The 23,101-nt window shown below is 37.6% G+C and overlaps 1 protein-coding gene across 1 annotated transcript in view; it reads left to right on the top strand.

The window, feature by feature from the left end:
- FRYL (FRY like transcription coactivator) overlaps positions 1-23,101 on the top strand; it is a 164,882-nt gene that overhangs the window by 65,569 nt on the left and 76,212 nt on the right. Inside the window, exons 3-10 of the mRNA XM_034064589.1 lie at positions 1,075-1,274; positions 7,347-7,400; positions 11,803-11,942; positions 12,385-12,481; positions 14,812-14,891; positions 18,645-18,725; positions 19,211-19,379; positions 20,434-20,526. Coding sequence (XP_033920480.1) covers positions 1,155-1,274; positions 7,347-7,400; positions 11,803-11,942; positions 12,385-12,481; positions 14,812-14,891; positions 18,645-18,725; positions 19,211-19,379; positions 20,434-20,526 — 834 coding nt within the window. The 5' untranslated portion in view covers positions 1,075-1,154. The remainder of the gene's footprint in view (positions 1-1,074; positions 1,275-7,346; positions 7,401-11,802; positions 11,943-12,384; positions 12,482-14,811; positions 14,892-18,644; positions 18,726-19,210; positions 19,380-20,433; positions 20,527-23,101) is intronic.

The following is a 23,101-nucleotide window of genomic DNA, read 5'->3' as shown; positions in this document are numbered from 1 at the left end:
TAAAACAGACTGAGGCTAGGCTTCCTATGCAACTATTTTAGGAAAACAGGTAAAATATCAATAGGTAATTCTTAATCTCAATTTTTGATATCAATAAAAAATACTGTCTGCAGTCATGAAATATACTAGAGAAATACCAGACCTTGCTGGGTAGGTCTGGGGCATCATTAAAGATGTCAATAGATATTTTGATTTATAGTGTGCAAGACAAGAATTGTAATTATTTGCTCTTGATAGTTACGTGTCTGTTAAACTCATGTATGAGTGAGATCTGATACCAGATTTTGGGTACTATGATTCACATTGGGTGGGTAAGTAACTGTGATAATAAAGAAATGCTTTTGAGTGCTTCGGGAGGAAAGTAAAATTAGAGGTGGATAAATATAGGTAAACTTAGTATATGGCAATTTCAACATAAAGTTGAGAGTACTAATCCTTAGAAGAGTCTAATATATCCAGTGTTACTCATATTGATCAATAATACTTCTGGTAAGATTTGTGACTAGACAGTGGAGAAAAATAGATAGCATGATATGTCTAGAAAGGCTTTGCCTTCTTACTAGGAAAATAACCTTACTGACAAAAAAGCCTGGAGATGCCAAGGAAATATTTTCTCAATATTCCTTCACCAAGTAGAAACTTCAACTTCATGAATGCTTTATAAAAACTGAATCAGACAAATGCCTCACACAGTCTAGGGAGATAATCCTTTACATTGAACCTTGTAATTTTTATTTGTGCCTGAGCAGAAGATACCGTGTATTAAAAGCTGTAATCTTGGCTATCCTACAGTTGTATTCAGAATAGGGCTGTTCACACAGTGTAAGACAGTTTTACATGTTGTCAAGAACAAAAATGAGTTACATTATAAACCCTTCTGCAACTTACAGTAGAATTTCCACCTAAGTAAAGAAGAAAATGTAGTTGGATACTAAAGCTACTTAATTCCTCCTTCTGGTTTACAGCATTTACTGTGTGAATATGTTTGTGTGGTGGATGGGAAAGTAAAGAAGTGACAGATACTGTGTTTAGAAACTCTGCTTATACCTTTTTATTTTATTTTTTTCCCTATAGCCTCCACACCAGCCAGCAGAGTAAATAAACGCAGAGTTTCTCCAAGTGTTGTTTCCACCTGGGAAAAGAGAGGCATCATCATGTCTAACATTACTATTGATCCAGATGTCAAACCTGGCGAGTATGTCATCAAAAGCCTCTTTGCTGAATTTGCTGTTCAAGCTGAAAAGAAAATAGAACTTGTTATGGCTGAACCTTTGGTGAGTCCTTTTTTTCATAGTATCCCTTGAAATGGTCCTGCTTTTTTCTTAAAACAGGCTGATTTATCATGTGTGATTACTGGAAAGATACTGCTGACTTTTCAAAGGGATTACTTCAAGAATAAATAGGCTTCTGCAAATAGGGTTTCTACCTGGATTATGCTTTATTTGCTTCTATTAAAACTGTCATGTAGTGGTTACTGGAAACAAGACCTTGTAGTATTCATAAGTTCTGTAGTTATAAAAGGAAACAGCGACAGCAAAAAACATTCCTTTATTAACACTGTGAAATGTGTTTCCTGTTGATGCTTCTTTGAAATAATACTCTGACAATATACTTTTGAGAAAAGATGCATTTGATTTGCTTTCCAAAGTAATGACCCTAACACCTGGAAGAACATTGTAGCCAGCACATATTGCACATTGGGCAAAATGCAAAGTCCTGCTGGTGAAATCTGGTTTTGAAACTTTAGGAAAAAAATTATTAAGCAGTCCAAAAGAACACAAAAATGAGGCTAAGCATGTTTTGTCATGTCAATGATGGAGTAATCTTCAATTGAAACTGTAGATTAAAGTAGATTAGTAGATTAAAGATTGAGGAAAGTGAAATGTTTTATACACACCTACATAGGTAAACATCATATATGTGTGTGTGTCTACCAGGCAAGCCCACAACTTAAACATAACTTGTCTGTTTCCTTATAGACATCCAAAAGAGTCAGTAGTCAGGAGGGCTTGGTAAGAAAGCGCAGAAACTTTGTAGGAGAAGGGGCATGCAAATAGTGAAGGATGCATCGCTACGAAATGAGAGGAGAGCTGCAGGGATGGTAATGCTGTGGGTGGAAATGAAGAGAGCTCCATGTAGGGTGCCCTGCGTGCCTACTGCTGTGAATGCCACTCCCTTGGCCACCTTTCCATTCCTCTGCTAAACATACAGAGAGGGTAGTAAATGGCCAGAACGACACAGGAATAATTTGGATGAATTGAAGAGGGTTTTTCCTGCAGACACAGCTTGTTTGGAGTGAAATCTCCTAGCTGGAATACTGATAGAAGGTAAATACAATAGCCCTGGAGCTCACTTCTGCTGAAACACTTGTCCCTAGACCAGGCTAAATAAATCCTCTGACAGCAATCCTGGGCTGTGTCTCCCTGCCATGATGGTGACAGTTAGTTAAACAGGTTTTTTTCAATCTGTTAATCATACAAAATCTCAACATTTCACCAGATTAAAAATTGGGAAACCTGTGAAACTAATGAAATAATGCACTTTTCAGTGAAGAGTGATTCACAGCTGCGTTGTCTGTGGAGGCTTGATGCATGGAGCCTGCCTTAGTCAGGATCTTTTGCTAATAAGATTCTGAAATTGGTATCTTGTGTGTATACAGGATGTATAAAATTCTTTGAGATAAAATAAGAAATTGTAACCATTACTGGAGTAGGCATTTGTGAAGGGTTTTAACAGTTCTGTGTTCATTTGCTAAGTTGAATTCCTGTAAACAAAATATTTTTTAATGCAGTCAAATGTAAATTTACACATCTAGCCAGCATTCCTTAATTTATATTGGTAGGAAGGAAGGAGCATGTAGAAAACCAACAGTTTAAAAGAGGTGACAAAAGCTGTGGAAAAGTGAAACAGCCTGAGCCTGTGTAACACAAAGAGGTAGAAGGGAATCCCAGGTGTCTCAATGAAAGGAAGGACTGCACTACTGAAGTGGTTTTACTTTTGAGTGTAGTATTTGATGTAAATACTGAATGTTCAGCTCTAGTGCGTGACATTTAAAAAAAAAGACAAAAGGCTGACTGGGTACAGGAAAGGCACTGATTAAGATTGAAGAAAAAGCTTTAATGGAAGAGAGGAAAGCCCTTTATCATTTTAGAGTGATTTGATTTTGTGGGATGACTTGGCTACAAATAATAATGTGGAGAATATATATAGTGTTACATAAATCTTTAATTTGTTAAATGAAGCTAGGCTGTTGGGTGAAGCTATTGGAGAGTTTGGAGCCAGACCAACTAAAGGTAGGAGCTAGATGCTTTTTAAAACTTGAAGATGAAGATGCCAGTAGGGGAGCAAAATTTAATTAAAAATAATAATAAAAGAATAAAATCATAACTTTAGATCAAAACAGCACCTGGAGGTGAGGGAACTGCACTGTTTCAACTAGATGTATGGGTTTCATTAGAAGTAACTGACCTGTGATTTAAACAAGGGACTAAATGGTTTCTCTGGCTGTGAATTTCTCATGATAGTCAGTGAGTAAGAAAGTAGTTTCTTTTCACTGGTTTTTAATTACAAATTCTCTGCTTGTAAAATTTTAATACCACAGAGTTTCCAAAGTTAGAGAAAGAGCTTATCAGCAAATGCTTAAAATAAATGATTGGAGTAGTGAGCATAGCCACAGGAAGGAAGATCATCTGTTTAGTGAACAAATAACAAAATTAAGCCACCTTGTTTGGTTGGTTGTTTTGGGGTTTGTTTTTGGTTTTATTTGTTAAATTAATGTTTCTAAATTTCTTTTGGTAGTAGTATACAGTTTTAAAACGGGCTCAGACACAATTTACTGTAGCTTAAAAGACTTTGTCAGCTGAGCAGGCTGACTTGAGGTATGATACCAGCTTTCCTCATGTGTGAAACAAACTACACTAGTGAAAAAGATTAGTGACAAACTCAGTTACTCTGTATTTTGTCAGGCTGCATGTAAAAATGGGTTAGAATTTGAGCAGGGAGTTTAATATGGTGCCACCAAGTTACCAAGCTGTTAACTAGGTAAGCTGATAACATACTAAATTGTTTGACTTAAGTCAAAAGTAGCAAGGCTATTTAAGCCTGTTGCCAATGCCAGCAATTCTATTCCATCATGGAGATACTGAACAGTGTTCAGACTAGCACTGTATGCTCTTTGCAAGTCTGGTTTCCTACAGCAGCTTGGAGGACAGAAGGAGGCAGGCTCACCTGAGCCCCCTGCTGAGGTGTGCCAGCCGCCAGAGGACAAGCTGGTGGATGCTGGAGGGAGGCCAACGGGTGGTACCTTTTTCCATGGGTGCAGTTGTTTGCACAGCACACACACGTCTGTCTACATCCTGATCTGCTGCCTGCCATATGTTGACATTTCTGTTTTACACAACGGATGCAAACTGCTCTTTGGTTAATTCAGTAGTTTGTTTTTTCTTTTTCTTCTTTTTTTCCTTTCCCCCCCCCCCCCTTTTTTTAATTTCATTAGTCACAGACAAATGCAGACCTATTATTTCCATCTCTCTTTGAACCTTAGGAAGTCAGGAAAATAAATCTTACATAATTAATTCAGTGAAAGTTTCCAGACCTTTCCTTTATGCTATTTGATAGATTTTTATAAGTCATGTAAGACAACCAGTGCTGTGACAAAGCAGAGTTAGGAATAGACATTGAAAGAGAATTAATTTTAAAGCCATAGAAGTAATTCAGAGACCTTGATTAACCTGTGAAAGGTTAAAGAGTATTATTTGGTTATGTCACGTTTGTTTGGTCAGGGTTACATTAACTAGGGTGATATTTACCTTTTAGCAGTAAAGATCTTTAATGCTCGAGAAAAATTATAAAGAGAGGATTGTGAACTTTTAAGGTCTTCATTCTTTCTGATACTAAAAAACTTATATCAACATTTGATGAACAGAAGTGTCTCAATTAGTACAGAAGTTAAAAATTAAGCTTTCAGAACCATCTTAACAGCTTGCTATCTGTTGACATGGACTTCAGCTTCTTTGTCTAAAGACTTACAGATCATTTCACTTCTCTTTGATTTAGTATTCTTTAGCTATTTTAGACACATGCAATGGATATAATAAACCCAGTGTTTGTTCACCTGTATAGTAGCTCTGTAGTACCACAGTGGACACGTACGTGGTGTGTCAGGGCGTTGTATCGTAAGGACACTTAAGGAACCCAACTTTTACCATCTTCTCGCAGGAAAGTAATTTCTCAGTCTTCTTGGGGAATAGTTTTATGGTTATTTTCTTGCAGCTTATTTAGCAATATATGATGTTTATATAGAGTGGATCATTTCTTGCATTTCTGCTTTATAGATAAGATTACAATAATTTGTGCCATTTATCTAAAAGCATAGATAGCACAGATAACCTGAACTTGCCTAGAGTAGACATTTCCTTATAAAAAAAAGGAGGAGGGAGGAGTTCTAGTTAAAAGGGAATTCTGATTTGCATATCACCTCTGGAGCTTTTAGTATATGCTGCAAAACGTGAATTCACATAACAGTATTTTGAACAGACTTTAGGTGTAAAACTGTATGAATTTGTAAGATTAAAAAAAGTGTTTATTTGCCAGTATCTGAAACCTTTTCCCCATTGCTTTTAAATACACAATGAAAGAACATTGGGTAATGCATCGATTGATGAACAAATAGAATTATTTCAGAGTATTAAATGCATTGCCTGAAACCACTTTCTTTTTAAAAATGGCATATCTTTTTAAATATGGCATACTGGCACTGAACATGAATGACTTTTCTTGTACTATTAAGTAGGTTTCTTTGGCTTATAGAAAATGACTTCTGAATTGGTATCTATATTATTTCAAGTTAATACTTTCAGAGTAGGAAAATGCTTTTTGCCTGGACATGGTTGAATTCAAATTTTCAGAGGCTGTAGCAGTTGCTAAAGATTGTGTCCTTTTGAATACCAAATACAACTGCACTCATAGCAGAAAATGACAGAAATTGTCTTGTATTTCCCAGATTACAATTAGGTTGAGTGATAATTGTTTGAATCTTAGACTTTGGACACGCAATCCCAATTTGTATCTGTTTAACATACAGCCTGTCTGTTGCAGTCTTGCAAGTGTTAAATGCCAAGCAGTATCAACTTCAAAAATTTTTGTCAGCAGCCTGACAGCCTGGGTGTTGTCTCTTACTAGATTACTAAGCAGTTATTTTGTGTTAAAAACGCTATCAGTACCTATCAGTACTTATCAGTACTGCTGACACTTCCTTTTACATCTCAGACTAGGCAAATTAACAGCTCTTCCACCTTATTACAGGACTTGCTTACTGCAATCTCATGTGACCTATTAACTCCCTACCTTTAGTAGTTTTCCTGCTTTCCTCATCAGATACCATTTTCCTTGCTTCCCACTTATAATAAGGTGAAAAGTAGCTTAAAATTTCTTGAAATAGCAAGAAATGCACATCATATCTTTATATATCTTACTGCTTTGTAGTGTGCTCTTAAGGTTGTTGCTGTGGCACTTGGCTTGCCGTAAATCATTAATCCTCAGAGCCAGTGTGTTATATTTTGTGTAACTGTATAATTTGGTACTCTCTACAGTGACTAATAAGAATTACTATTAGAGTACACGAGTATTTTGTTTTCTTAATGCTTAAAATCTCACTAAATTATTTTGTCAGTTAATTCTGCTTTTAACAGAGCAGTATGTCTTTTGGTACTGGTAGCCATGAAATACTGTAATAATTAAATTCTGGTAATACTGCATCTTTTTTGCACTTGACAAAGTTATTTCAAATGCGAAGCAAGTTACTGTCATTCTCTTTTTCCTCTACTAGGCTCTCTAGCTATTTTTCATTGCAGTTCAGGGAAAGTGCAGATTGGAAAAGCATTGAACAATTGTCTCTGCCTTTGTGAAGGCATTTTAAAAGTCATTCTTGTAGCTTAGACTAACTGCCTTATATGAACATGAATATGCTTGTTAATTCAGATGAGAATGGCTTTCCCTTCTAAGTTACATTTGGCAGCCACCACCAGTGTCGTGGTTTAAACTAATCCGCACCAGCTATCTCTGTTAAGCACACTGTTGTAGGCCCTGCTGTTTGGAGAGGTGTTTTGACTTTTTTTATGTCAGTCTTTAACATTATTGCTACCAAAACAATCTTAGATATGTATTCTTCGATTATGTGAGTACGCTTCACATCTTCAGAAATTATTCTATCTGAAGAATAATGCAGCTATTCACATTGCAGGTTATTTTTTTTGTTCTGTAATACAACTGAGAGAAAAAAAGGGATCTTTAATAACAGTCAGTTGCATTGTTAAATTCATGTTTCTCTTTATGGTTTTTTTTTACAGGAAAAGCTCTTGTCCAGATCTCTTCAAAGAGGTGAAGATCTTCAGTTTGATCAGGTAGGACAGTTGAAGGCAGTTTTTGTTGGATTAAGGCAGCCTCTGTTTTTTGCAGGATAGCGGTTCCACTGTTTTATTAACTTGGAACATTCACATCTGAATCTACATCAGAAGGTCTATATTTTGAATGTTAGTCAGTCTTTAGTTTCCATTGTAGAGTGTGATAATAAGAACTACTAGAAAAGATGAATTATTTGAAGGTGGCAGTGAAAGCTGCTGAAGGAAAGATGGGGAAATGTGGTAGGTGCCAAAAAGACTCGGTTTATTTCTATTCCTGGTAACTGGTTTTGTGTAAACTCAGCCTATATCACTTATTGTTTCAGTGTTTGGGGTTCTGCTTTTTTAAGCAAATAATGTTAATTCCAGTAACACGGCTTTTACTGAGGGCTTTTTGATTCTATGGCAGAAGGCATAAGGTAGTGTCAAAATGCTGCTTTGTCCTTTTCCGAGTGTCTGCTTCCACTATGAGGCAACTCTGTTTCACTTAACAGTAAATGAACTGAACCTGGAATAATAGCTCAATTTATTAATGTTCATTATCTGTATTTCTCATCCTTTCTTGGTATAGGCATGTTTTTGTCTTGTAAGTACTTCCTTGCAATGGAGAGACAGCATTCAGATAAACCCTTATTAATTGTCTGTTCCTGTTCTTAACAGCATCTTATTGTATGAAGTTTAGTGTTTCATCCCTATCTTCTGTAACTGTATTTTTGTTTCATGCTTTCCATTACTCCTCAGACATAGGTATTAGACATCGCAGTGAAATCTGTGGATCTGCCCCTACTTTTCAGTTAATAGCCATCTGTGTACCTAATCTCCCTCCTCCCAAAAGAGAAACAAATAATAGAAATAATAGCACATAATATTTGATGCGTAATTTTCTTTTCAAATAAAAACAAAAAACAAAGCCACTACCAAAGATCTCACATAACCTTTTAATGTTTTCTAACCTAACCTTCTGTAAGGCCATTATCTCCTAAGTTAAAGCTTACTCATAAGCAAGGAAAATGAGGGAATAGGACATAAATTGTTTGATAGCTACAGTATTTTGTTTTAAAGCTAACCAAAAGCTAAATAAAATGCATAATAGGAATGATCTAAAGAAATATGTAAAATTGCAATGTTAATAATTTTTCTAATCCTGCTCTCATTCCTACTGCCACCTTTTTCCTCATTTAAGGTTGTTCTCTATAAATCACTAGCAATCATGTAATAAGCCACAAATAGGTTCTAAAATATGCTGTGAAGAAAAAAAAAGCATATAACTTTTGAAGTATATTAATATAAAAAATAAACTTGTTTTTCTAAAAATGTAGTACTTTAAAATAATTTGTTTTGATTTTGTGGCTATATATGTGTGTGTATATTCTTATTTTGTTCTATTTTTAATTGTAATGTACTTCGGGTTCTTTGAGATCTGAATGTAATGATGCTGATTAACTACTTTAGAGAGTCAGAGCAGAATGGCTCCCTTGTGGTGACAGGGATTGTGCATTTTGATATGGAATTCTGAAGGTTTGGCAAAAGGAGTTAAGGTTGCTGTTCTCTGTTCATTACTGGGTGTATGAAACCTACATTAAGATCAGTTCTTCAACAGTGCAGAAGATTGCAGAGTAGAAGGAGATTGGCAAAGTATGCAGGAGAGGAGGATCCAGAGTGTAGAGTCACAGCATCCAGCAGAGGAGCTAGAGCTGTTGTCCTGCCAGCTTTATTCACCTAGAGATCTTCATGAAATTAGGAATTTGAGTCTAAAAAGTGGCATTAGCTTTACCAATACGGTGTCTGAGCTAGTAAGTGTACCTCGTGAATAAAAAGTGTTCCTGAAACACAAGCAATACTCTAAGAGTAAGAAGTCATATAGTTAATACTTGTTCTCTTAGCTAAGTAAGTGATGAAAAGAGAGATGGAAGAGAAAGGTGTGTAGTGTTGCCTGTCCCTATAATGAAAAAAATAAAATAGCTGTTTAATAGGATTATAGGTTGTTTCTGTTAGAAGCATAACCAGGCCAACAGTGCTGCTATTAGTCTGAGTGTGCAAAATTGATAGTTTTTAAATTTCAAACAGGACAGTTCTTTGTCACTGAGGTTTTGATTGGAACACAAATGTAAATTTAGCTGAAAGAGATGGAACTTTGGAAGATGAGAAGGAAATTTTATGTTGCTGTAGCTCTAAACTATTAAAGATTTAGTATTTTAGTGTCAGTAATTTCATTTTGTCATTCCTAGTGCACCAAGAAGCTACTGGACAGGAATTTTTTCGTACAGCATATATTGCATTTCTTAAAATATTTTTGCTTGTACAGCTTGAAACTGAAATAGCTTGTATTTTTCTTCTGTTACTTCTTGTAGGAATTATACTTGGCAATTTCCTATGCTTGCCTAAGACATCAAAATTTTATGATCATGCAGAAGCATATCTTAGCCATTTCAGTGACTGAAAGCAGATGTATCTCTGAGGTTCAGCCTTGGTCACGATTAGGCACAACTTGAGCCAGGTTTTCAAGATCAGGATTTTGGCCATAGCTGGAATTTGGGGCTCTAGCATCTTACTATAATTTTTCATCTCCTTGTTTCTCAGTGTACTGTTGCGTATGTTGAGAGCAGCAATTGGCAGTGTGTTACGGCCTTTAAGACTGGAGCATGCTTTGCTGTTTCATTCCAAGGAATATAAGTATTCGTCATGATGACTAGTGCAGCCCTGTCCTCTTGGGCATTACAGAATCCCTTTGTCTGTGTTGCTGCTTTCAACATAGATGTAATGCTAAAATAAAAGGGTTTTCTTACAATTTTTATATAAGACAATTCTTGAATTTAGTATCCAAGAGGTATGTCAATTATTTTAAATAAAAATAATAAGCATATAGCTCGTGTTCGGCTTACCAACTGTGTAATATGATCAAAGATTTCATCTTTCTGATAATTCCAGTGTCTTCTCATTAGAACATTAAGGATGCAAAACTTGTCAGGAAATAAATAATTATAATCTAAACCTGCTTTTTATGTGAAGAGGAAAATGCTTTATAACATCAGTAATTTCTGGTTTTAGCACTTCACTAGTGACAGTGTTTTTAATTCATGTGCTACAGCTTGTTTCTGTGGAAGATCATGTAAACTGCCTAACTGCTGGAATGGTTAAAAATGGTAGTAGTATTAATACACTGTGTAAGCTTGCAGGAAAAACTAAGGAAAAGATTTAATAAGGCTTAAAATGCAGTTTTCTAATTTTTCTTCTACTAATAAACACATCAATGCAGAAGGAGAGCAGGGGAGTATGAACACTTTGTGGGGTCATTTTACATTGAGAGCAGTGGGTAACTTCAGTGCTTGTTTCATCTGTTTGTGTCCTTTTGTCTGTGTTCTTCCTATATGGAAATAGCAATGTGCAATATATTGGATATATCATTATATTTAGAGATAAAGAACTTGTTATTTTTAGGGAGAGTGAAATTAATGTACTTCCACAGTGTTAAGGTTATTTGTAGTATGGGAATTGACAGTCAATCTTGAAGGCAAAACACATTTTGGATTGCTGTGGTTTGTGATCCTTTTTTTATCAGGTTCAGCTTTAGCTTTTAATCTAAGGATTACCTTGATGATTTTATGCTGAATCTAACACCTTTAATTTAGTAACTCATGAGGAGAGTTCATTCTTCCTGCTTTCTGAAGAATTTTTTTCCGCCCAATAATATTAATGCTTTTATGATTTCTGCTCATGGCTGGAGTGAGGTCAACAGAAATGTTTGAGTGCCCCAAGCTGATGCAAGCAGCACATGAAATCTCAGTGAAGATTTTTCAAAACTTAGCAGTACGAATGAGTCTTTCGAGTTTTTCTTTCCAGTGCTTCCTTTTACTGCAGGATAATAGTTTTAATAGCCCGCAAGTCTCAGATTTTCTCATAATTTTTCTTTCATCTCCTTTCCTTTTCCTACGAGTTTTCACTATAGTTTTTTTCCCAAGGAAGTTTGTCAGACCTCTGCCACATCAGAAAATTCTCTTGAACGACATCTTAATTTGTACATGTTCCTTTAGAATCATAGAATTGTACATGTGACTTTAGAAACAAAAAGATGTAGCGATAGAATCATGACAAGATTCATGGACATCCTAAAATCTCTGCTGTTTTTTTCCCTTCAATGGTTTTATATGGGTTATCTGTATGCATTTAGCATTCTGTGATTCCCAGGAGCTTCGGAACACTTTGCTTAAATTTACTGTAACGATTGACTTGGTGTGTCGTATTTACAGTAATTGCCCTAGGTTGAAATTATATATAAAGTTGCCACTTTGTAACATTATAAGATACATTAGTTTTAGCACCAAAACCCAATTTGAAAAAATTATGATAATTCTAGGATTTTTAGATTGCTTTATCATGCTGAAGTATGTTTCTTCCTTTTTTTCAGTTGATAAGCTCTATGAGCTCAGTAGCAGAGCACTGTCTCCCTTCCTTATTACGCACCTTGTTTGACTGGTACAGGCGTCAAAATGGAACAGAAGATGAATCTTATGAATATAGGCCTCGGTCTAGCACGAAATCGAAGGGGTAAGGATTTTACTTGGAAAGTCTGCCTGATTTTGTATGTGTTCTTGTGAAAAAAAATGTGTGCTTGGTACTTTTTTGACGAGTACTTGTATTTGGATCTATCGTTACCTAAATCTGTGTGGAAAGAGTATGGGCTTCTTTGAGGTAGTGCATTTAGCTTGTGTAGATGATATGCGTGAAGTGACTTAATTATTTTGGGGTCGATGTACAGAAGGAGGTTGGATGTTGGTAATTTCAAGCTAGTCTTTCCCTTTTTGAATTGTTTTGGTTGTTGGCAGGTCCTGTCAGGAAGGGGCAAGATGTCAGTACTGCACCAAACCCTAAAGACTTTCCTTTTGTATATGTGCAGCAATGATTTCATGCAATACATGTATACCACTTCTCTGAAATATTTGTGTTCAATCTTGTGTATGATATGTGTGTTCTTGATTTCTTACTTCAGGGATGACCAACAGCGTGAAAGAGATTATCTACTTGAAAGGAGGGACTTAGCTGTAGATTTCATTTTTTGTTTAGTTTTAATAGAGGTTCTCAAACAGGTAAGCTCCTTTGCTTTGGGAAACTTCTTTTAATCTTTTGCTTTTAATGTCAGTTTTGATCATATCCTTTAAGTTTTTATATTGAAAACTGGAGCATATGTATGATGAGCATATGCAAGGCTGTAATTACACTTGCAATTACATAAAGCCTTTGACCTCTCCTGTCTTTATATGCCTGCATTATCTCAGTTTGCGTCTTGAATCCACTAAGTCAAATCTGCTGATGTACTGCAAAAAGCAAAACTGTAAAAAATAACATTTTACTTAAGTGCAGTACCTTTCATCTACTTAAACATTTTTGAAATACAATGTGAAATCATTGAATGACAAGATTAAAATGGCACTACCAACTTACATTGTAGTGCTAGATGTCATGCTACATGTCTGTTCATAAAAAATTTGCATCGGTGTAAGAAGATAGAGTTTGGCTTAAATAGCAGCATTTTTTCCTCATATTTTTGGGGATGAGAGAAAGTACTCTAAGAAATGGCTTGAAAGATGAATCAGGCAAGCAAATTTCTGTTTTCAGTGCTTCAGTAGTTTGTCTTTCATATATAGATGCAGGAAAATCAAATGGCTTTCTGTACTAAGTAAAGCAAAGACTGTGATTTAGTTTGCAAATAATTTTTGGGAGATTTATGTCTATGTGGTTGTGTATGACATGTTTGTGACAAAGGGGAAAAAGAAAAGCTGCTTGTCCTTCTTTCAAAGTGATATTCCAATACTACATGAACAGAGATGCAGAGAACAGTATTAAAACCATCAAACTCTTATATGTTAGTATTCTACAGAAAATCTTTAGTTCATGCTCTCTCCCTGACAAAAATTTCTACCAGTGCAAAAGAAAAAGAGAAATAGAATAGATTGTTTGGTATTGGAGGGTTGTATGGATAGCTTCTGTACTTTGAACTGGTACTAGTTTTTCTGCTGAGTAGAGTTTGTGTTGCCAGTGGTTCACATGTCAGGAGAGGTGCCAAAGTTTTGGTTTTGAAGAGAGTCTGTGGTGACTTCTAATGCTGGTAAGCCTCTTGTGCCTGTACTCCAGACAAGATAGGTATTTTTCTGATAAGGATATATTCCTCTGCCAAAGACCCACAATGGGCCAGTAAACAGAGATATACCAAGTAAGAGAATCCTTAAGTCAATTTAGTATTAACATTTATCTAAAGGGGGGTTCTGCCTTTAACGTGAATCTGCAGTGAGGCAGTCAAAGCAGAGAAAACAAGGGCTTTTTATCAGTAAACGTATTTGCATTCAAATTACATTCATCTTCCTGGGAGCCCTATCATTATTTAATTCTTAGAAACTGGTTTTAGTGGGTGCAAAGGGTGTGATCCAGCCCTTTCTGTAGAATGCACAGAGCAACCAGAGAGAGTGTGACACATACAACCTATGTAGGAACAAAAATCTTTTGCTTAAATAACTGCATATTACTCATTGTATGAATATGCATGTAAATAGCTAGTTCCAGTAACTGGAATTTCTTGGACATATAGCTTACTTGATGCAGAAGAGTATGAAATTCTCAAGCAGTAACTGCTTAATTTTCTGCAGACAAGACAGTAATCTTTTTTTCTAATATATTTTAGTGAAAATCTTAATCATTCTTTAAGCAGTAATGTTTGCTAGGGCTATCCTAGTCCCTACATAAATTGCGCTGAAAATTTAAAGATATCATGACTTCATAATTATTTATAGTGCTTTTTTAAAAGAATACATTTAATTTTTAAGTAAATGTTTTCTTCTAAGCCTGAGAAAAGTGGTGATGTCAGAGAGAACCTTGGTAAAAAAGAGCCTTCTAATCAATGTTTCATTTTGGTTTCTCACCAAATTACTACTTCTTGCTAGGAAGGGTGTTATATGTTCTGGCTGCTTTCATCTGCAGAAAGTCTAAAATGGAGATCATTATCTCTTTTGCATTCTTATTTTTTATTTTCGTCTTCCTTTATATTGAGATAAATTGTGTTTTGAGGTTAAATCTGTAATAGTAACACCTCACAAGATAGAAAGTGAGGAAAGATGCATAGTTAACCTAGTCTAATAAATTTAGTTGTCAAATGCATAGTGTTTACATTACTGTTGTTTGTTACTAATTTAATCCCTAAAAGCCAGTATGCAGAATAATTTAAGAGAATTTCAGTGCAGGTTGTGTACATATTCAAACATTGCAGAATTAACTTCATACCATATGCCAACAAAGGATGTGTCCTTTGAAACTGATGGGAGAGATTTTTACATGCCGTTGCAGAGTACTGTTTACTTCATACATACATATGTATGCATATATATACATGCATAATTACATACATATAAATGTATCTGCATTTCAGATACCTGTTCATCCAGTGCCAGATCCTTTAGTACATGAAGTTCTAAACTTGGCTTTTAAGCACTTTAAACATAAGGAAGGGTAAGTTTCGCTTGTGTACTTCAAAATATTTTATGTATTACAAGCCTGTGTTTGAATGTTGTGATCTTCTTTGCCTTACATGTAACATATTGATGATAATACTATAAACAAACACTGATTGATATTTTTAAACTGAAAATGTATCTTCAAAGAACACATCTGTGTTTCACAGAATCATAGAATGGTTTGGGTTGGAAAAGACCTTAAGATTGTCTAGTTCCAACCCCCCTGCCATGGGCAGGGACATGTCGCCAAAGGCTCTTTCCAGCCTGGCCTTGAACACTGGGATAGGGCATTTACCACTTCTTTGGGCAACCCATTCCAGTGTCTCACCACTCTCACAGTAAAGAATTTCTTATATCTAACCTAAGTGTACCTTTTTTCAGTCCTCCTGATTGGGTGACCTGTAGCAGACCCCCACAGTAATGTCCTACATTGCAGTTCTCCCTTTCACCTTAACCCACAAGCTCTCAGTTGGCCCATCACCCGTCCCCAGGCAGACTCCTCCATACTCTCCAGCCAATCATTGATATAGAATCATAGAATAGTTAGGGTTGGAAAGGACCTCAGGATCATCCAGTTCCAACCCCCCTGCCGAGCAGGGACACCGCACGCTAAACCATATCACCCAAGGCTTTGTCCAGCCTGGCCTTGAACACTGCAGGGGATGGAGCATTCACTACCTCTCTGGGCAGTCCATTCCAGTGCCTCACCACCCTCACAGTAAAGAATTTCTTCCTTATATCCAGTCTGAACTTCCCCTGTTTAAGTTTTAACCTGTTACCCCTTGTCCTGTCACTACAGTCCCTAATGACTAGTCCCTCCCCTCCATCCATATAGGCCCCCTTCAGATACTGGAAGGCTGCTATGAGGTCTCCATGCAGCCTTCTCTTCTCCAGGCTGAACAGCCCCAACTTTCTCAGCCTGTCTTCATATGGGAGGTTACTCCAGTCCCCTGATCATCCTCATGGCCCTCCTCCAGACTTGTTCTAACATTTCCATGCCCTTCTTATGTTGAGGACACCAGAACTGCACACAATACTCCAAGTGAGGTTTCACAAGAGCAGAGTAAAGGGGCAGGATCACCTTCTTCGACCTGCTGGTCACGCTCCTTTTGATGCAGCCCAGAGTACAGTTGGCTTTCTGGGCTGCAAGCACTGCCACCGTTTTCTCATCAACCAATACCCCCAAGTCCTTCTCCGCAGGGCTGCTCTGAATCTCTTCTCTGCCCAACCTGTAGCTGTGCCTGGGATTGCTCTGACCCAGGTGTAGGACCTTGCACTTGGTCATGGTTAAACTTCATGAGGTTGGCATCAGCCCACTTCACAAGTGTGTCAAGGTCCCTCTGGATGGCATTCCTTCCCTCTAGCGTATCAACCAAACCACACAACTTGGTGTCATCAGCAAACTTGCTGAGGGCACACTCAATCCCATTGTCCATGTCACTGACAAAGATGTTAAACAAGACCGGTCCCAACACCGATCCCTGAGGGACACCACTCGTTACTGGTCTCCAGCCGGACATTGAACCGTTGACCACAACTCTTTGAGTGCGGCCATCCAGCCAGTTCTTTATCCACCGAGTGGTCCACATATCAAATTGATGTCTCTCCGATTTAGAGACAAGGATGTTGTGTGGGACAGTGTCGAACGCTTTGCACAAGTCCAGGTAGATGACATCAACTGCTCCACCCCTGTCAATCAGTTCCATAGCCTTATCATAGAAGGCCACCCAGTTGGTCAGGCAGGATTTCCCCCTAGTGAAGCCATGCTGGCTGTCACCAAGCACCTTGGTGTTTTTCATGTGCCCTCGCATGCCTTCCAGGAGAATCTGCTCCCAGATTTTGCCAGGCACAGAGGTGAGACTGACTGGACTGTAATTCCCCTGGTCATCCATTTTCCCCTTCTTGAAAATGGGGGTTATATTTCACTTTTTCCAGTCATCAGGAACTTCACCTGTCTGCCATGATTTTTCAAATATGATGGCCAGTGGCTTTGCAACTTCATTCACCAGCTCCTTCAGGACCCATGGATGGATTCCATCAGGTCCCATGGACTTGTGTACGTTCAGGTTTTCAAGAAGATCTTGAACCAGATCCTCTCCTTACAGTGGGCCCAAGGTCTTCATTCTCACAGTCCCTGTGTCCGCCTTCCAAGACTTGGGTGGTGCGGTCAGAGCCTTTGCCAGTGAAGACCGAGGCAAAGAAGCCATTCAGAACCTCAGCCTTCTCCAAATCCGTGGCAGCCAAGTCTCCTGATAGCTTCTGGAGGGGGCCTACATTGTCCCTAGTCTGTTTTTTAGCCACTACATACCTATAGAATCCCTTCCTGTTATATTTAACATCCCTTGCCAAGTTTAATTCTAACTGGGCCTTAGCTTTCCTAACCTGGTCCCTAGCTTCCCGGACAACATCCCTGTATTCATTCAAGGCTGCCTGGCCTTGCTTCCACTTTTTATAAGCCTCTTTTTTCTTGTGAACTTTTCTCAGCATCTCCTTATCCATCCAGAGGGGTCTCCTGGCCCTCCTGGTGCACTTCCTTCTGGTCGGGATGCAACACTCCTGAGCTTGTAGCAGGTGATCCTTGAATATCAACCAACAGTCTTGGGCCCTCCTGCCCTCTAGGGCTATATCCCATGGAAGCTTGCTAAGCAGGTTCCTGAAGAGCCCAAAGTCTGCTCACTTGAAATCCAGGGCAGTGAGCTTACTGCAGCTCTTCTCACTGTCCTGAGGATCTCAAATTCGACCATTTCACGATCACTGGAGCATCACATTTCCAATGAGCCCTTCTCTGTTGGTGAGCACGAGGTCAAGCAGGGCACCTCTCCTTGTCGGCTGCTCTATTACTTGCAGAAGGAAGTTGTTTTCCACACAATTGAGAAACCTCCTGGATTGCTTGTGCCAGGCCGTACCGTCACTCCAGCAGATATCAGGGTGGTTGAAGTCCCCCATGAGAATAAGGGCCTGCGAGCATGAGGCTTTTTCTGTCTCTCTGTAGCGTTCTTCATCCACAGGTTCCTCTTGATCAGGTGGTCTGTAACATATCCCCACAGTAATGTCTCTCATCACTGTTTTCCCTTTAACCCTGACACACAAACTCTCTGTTAACTGATCACTTGTCCCCAGAGAGAGTTCTATACTCTCCAGCCTATCCCTAACATAAAGGGCAACTCCTCCTCCCCTCCTACTGGACCTGTCTTTTCTAAAAAGCCTGTAACCTTCCATTCCAACACTCCAGTGAAAGGACCCATCCCACCATGTTTCTGTGATGCCTATTATATCATAGCCCTGTAGATGTGCCCACATCTCTAATTCCTCTTGTTTGTTCCCCATAAATAACTACACCCCCTCCCTGTCTGCCCGACCTGTCTTTCCTAAAGAGCCTATGACCTCCCATTCCAACACTTCAGTCAGAGGATCCTTCCTACCATGTTTCTGTGATGCCAGTATCATGTTTAGTATATTGCTGAGTTTGCTTAGAATATATGGAATGGTTTGCATTGCCAGCCAGATTGAGAAAAGTCAGAGTTTAGATAACTATAGTAAACATCCTATACAGAATATGTCTCTTATGTCGACTCAATGAAACTACATGACTGTAAATGTCACCCATGCATTTTGTGCTTGACTTTTATTGTTTTCATGGTAATAGTCTGCCTTGCTAGGGAACAACCTTTTTGTGATTAAGAACACACTTAGGGGTTGGAAGAACAAAGTTGTATTAATACTTTTTCATTCTTTTAAATACCTTTAGGTATTCAGGAACCAACACTGGGAATGTGCATATTATTGCAGACCTATATGCAGAAGTGACGGGGGTTCTTGCTCAATCAAAGTAAGTTCAGTCTCTGATTCCTCTTGCACTTGGGGAAAAATCACTCCAGGCTTAAAGACTATTGAGTATAGTAGTGTTTATTAAGGACCTCTTAATAAACTAAGTAACTAACCCCTTGAGTGTGAAGTGTAGTCAGGTGTAGTCTGGCATTTCTGTTTCATGTTCCAGCACAATAAATATGAACAAATCAAGAAATCATCCTTATACAGCACTACATTGCTTTGCTGTCAGCCTGTAGGTGCAGGTAAAGGAGGCCTGGTATCAGTCCATAGTTGTTGTAAAGTTGATGAGTTTATTCTAATGAGCTGTTCATCAGAGACATTCTTAAATGCCTAGGGTTTAAGTGCCAGGGTTCATCTTGCTTGTGTTTCTTTTACTGTAGATGCTGTTACCATTAACAGAATAAAGAGATATGATCAAAATTATAGATACCATATAAAAATAACTAAGAATGCAAATAACTGCCATCTATATCCCTTGTTCAGATTCCAAGCTGTTAGGAAGAAGTTTGTCACTGAATTAAAGGAACTGCGACAAAAAGAACAGAGTCCTCATGTAGTACAAAGTATCATCAGTTTGATAATGGGAATGAAGTTTTTCCGAGTAAAGATGTATCCTGTGGAGGACTTTGAAGCATCATTTCAGTTCATGCAGGTAAATTAGTATTATAGAAAGCTGAAATGAGCATCCTTTTCAGTGTTTGTCATAAAGCTAGAATGATGTTTGCTGTGATCAGTCGCTCACTCTACTTGTGTGTCATCCTTCATCCTTTTCTGTTTAGTTTGTAAGCTCTCAGAGGTATGAATCATTTGTTTCTCTCCAGTTTGTGAGTACCTAGCATAATGAGAACCTGTTCTCTGTTGTGTCAGTAATGTGGCAAACCTGTAATATATTAATTGATTCAAATCTAAATAAAAATGGGTAGCAATCAAATAATTTTCTTTTTTTATGAAAGAAGTGAGTTAAAGAAAAAGTTACTAGTTAAATTTTTTTTTAACAGCTGAGATGCCAAGATACACTTTCCTTTAAAAAACACTTCAGTTATTTTTCAGCGAGACTTAAAATCTATTTGTTTGCTTCTCTTGATTGTGGATTAAAATTGTCCTAATGAGTAACTTGCCCATTCCACAGTAACTGAAGTTACTGCAACCTGGTCATAAATTTCATTAGAGCTGTTTAACAGTCATTGACATTGATCTCAATCATGAAAAAACTAACATACACGTAGGTGCTTTAGATTGTGTCCGGAGCAGTTAGTTTGGTGTAATGGAGTGTGCAGACACATGTATGGATTATTTGTTTCCCTGTAAAATTTTCCTGGCATCAAGGTCAGCTTGCAAATGAAAACAAGTGTATGTATATATATATAAAATACTATTTTCTAATCATTGCAGTAGAGGTAAGCATTTATTTTCTATGTATGTATTTTTATTTTATATTCTGAGAACTCTGTATTCTCAGTAGGAAGTGAATAGCTATCTGCTATTACAAGTCCTCTTCCAATTTCTTTTCAGTTGCTGAGGAAGTAGGTTTTAAAGTTTCTAAAGTTTTGTAAAGTTGATATTGTCAAGGGATGTAAGACTAACTTAACCACATTGCATGTTGTAAATTCATACTGGCAATTCATCTGATACTGCTAATAGTTTTTATGGCATAATGACACTTGTCTTCATTTTTCTAAGTATTTTTCTAATGCTTCCTTACTAAGGAATGTGCTCAATACTTCCTGGAGGTAAAAGATAAAGATATAAAACATGCACTTGCTGGTTTGTTTGTGGAAATTCTCATCCCTGTGGCTGCTGTAAGTATTTTTAATTTTATGTTGTGTTTTTTTCCCCTCCACTGTTCCCTTCACTTTTACTTAAGCTCTCTTTGTTAAAACTGCTTCCAGTAAGTCTCACAGTGTTATATTTTTACAGATTCAAAAAGACTATTAAGTAAATTACAAGCACCTACATAATTTTTACAAGAGAAATGTGTGAGTGTGATTTGTGTTTAGCTAGTTTACAATCTTTTTTCAGAACTTCTTAAAATTGTCTGGTTTCTAGACCCTTTTATCACCAGAGCACTGTGTAATCTTATATTTGCTCTAAAAATCTGAGATTTCTTTGGTTGAGTATTTGTTCCCTCAAGTGTCATCTTGGATTTTCTTTAGTAGCTGAACCCTGTGAAGTTCTTTCTAGAATAAACTGAGGTATGTACCATTTTTACAGTCCAATAGAGAGAATGGAAACTCCCATGCAAGAAGGAAGAATGTAGGGTTTGGATAATTAAATAAAAATTGTAGAGGTGAGTGTCCACTAGATGTAATCCCTCAAGTGGAAGAACAGGCAATCATGTCCTGATTGCTGGTTTTAGATTTAAAACACAACTGTGAACAAGAAAAAAAAACCTCAATATCACCACAGTGTGGCATCTACAGTGCCTGTAGTGCTGCTTGTGAGAGCACTTTCAGTCAGGACAGGTTCTTTCCTTTCTTCCTAGGCCAGTTTGCTCAGTTGTGTAAACTTGGTTAATCCAAAATGGTAGTTGTATTAGCAAATGCTAAACCACAGTATGTTTAGCATACTGCCCCAGAAAATGGCAGGTGAAGGCTCCATGTTATGACATACCTTGCTATATATGGAGAACTGGAACATGTAGATCCCATTCTGCAAAATGGGATCTACGAAGACTATCAAGCCAGGTGGGGATCCCATCTGAGCAAGCTCATAGAAAATGAAAGATAAATCTCTCTGAACTTCTCTTCCTGTATTGGTCTCAACCTTGGGTTCTTTTTTTAAAAAAAAAAAAAAACACTAGAAAGGAGAGAAGCTGTCTTCTTAAAACCTGATCACAAAGTGATGGTCTTAGTAGTAGCTGTTTATTGGCTGAAGTCTTGATCTTACCTGGGCATACTTACACTCTTCTAGAGAAGAATTTCTTGTCCTGTTAAGAAGTGAATGCATTTGTTGTTTTAAACAAAGTGAAAAGTGAAAGTAAACACAAGTATTAGTTTGCAAAATCATAATTTTAAATATAGTGAAAACTGCATGCATAGTAATGAGGCAGAAGCAGCCTTTGGGAATTGGGTCTATCTGGTGGTAACCGCAAAGGCATGCACACTGGTTGTGCAGAATGTGTGGTGTTCTGTGGACTGCTTCCTACAAGCATAGCCTGAATCAGCTCTTTAAATGATTCGTGAAGGAGGCTTGATCTTTCTTTCCAAATCATTTTGCCTCTAATAATTTCATACAAATGGAGCTTCTTTAATAGAAGCAGAGAGTCCATCCCAGATTGAGATGCAGTTGAGAGCTCATTCTCTTCAAAGATGTGAGACACTTTAAATCTTTTTGAAGCAGATGAAAGAACTGAAGCTAGATTTTTCTGCATCTTGGATACAGAGAATTGCTGAAATGAGGAAGCTATTAGGTTTTGGCATTGTGACTTCTTTACTGTTACTTTCTTGCTTAGTTATTCAGGCATTTGAAAAAATATGACCTGTTTTGGACCCTGCAGGTATAATGGATGACGGCGTATTTTTTTACAGCAGGGAAGTGAAGGCTGATCTATAAGCCCAAGGTTATATCCCAAACCAAGAGTGTGATGCTGGAAACACCTGACTAATTTCTTATGTGGAGCTAGCTTTAGTGTAGCAAAAAGATAAAGAATTTGGGGGTATGTAGGAAGTGATTTAAAACATAACTGCATTCTCAGTTCTTTCCTTTTGGATAGTACACATTACAGAGATATTATACTCTATTTTTTATGCTTCCCCTTCATTAATATTTTCAGGGTGTTCTTAGCAAGGTGGACAAGACATATCTTTTAACAGCTTTGAATAATAAAATCTAGCAAAAAAATGCCTTATATTGTAGGGAAATCATGAGTACAACAGATCTCTTCCAGAAAGCTAACTCCCTCTCTGAACATCCCTCCCTACCTCCCAATTTGATAAATAAAACAGAAACACATTATAAAACAGTAGGTTAAGAATAATCATGGAATTATAGAATGATTAGGATTGTGAAGGACCTTAAGATCATCTAATTCCAACCCGTTTGCCTTGGGCAGGGATGACTCACCCTAGACCATTTTGTCCAAGGCTCTATCCAGCCTGTCCTTGAACACTGTCAGGGATGGAGCTTTTACCAGTGTTTTGGTCAGCTTAAATTAGGTTTATTTAGGATGTTTAAATGGATCATCACAGGTAGCCAGAGAGAAGCTTAAGAGACTTGCAAAGGTTTTGATAAAGAAGGTAGCTGCCTGGTTTGTGGAAGGCAGGCTGTTCTGTATACAAGGGCAGAGTGCGTAAAAAGTTGTAGGGCTTCATGTATCTGTTTCATTAATTCTAAAAGCCGAACCTTATGTTTGACTGGTAATACTGTGTGTCGTTT

The sequence above is a fragment of the Melopsittacus undulatus genome, chromosome 7 (genome assembly GCF_012275295.1).
Source record: "Melopsittacus undulatus isolate bMelUnd1 chromosome 7, bMelUnd1.mat.Z, whole genome shotgun sequence".
Lineage (NCBI taxonomy): Eukaryota > Metazoa > Chordata > Aves > Psittaciformes > Psittaculidae > Melopsittacus > Melopsittacus undulatus.
The sequence above is the reverse complement of the archived record's forward strand: the minus strand, read 5'-3'. Positions and strand labels throughout refer to the sequence as shown.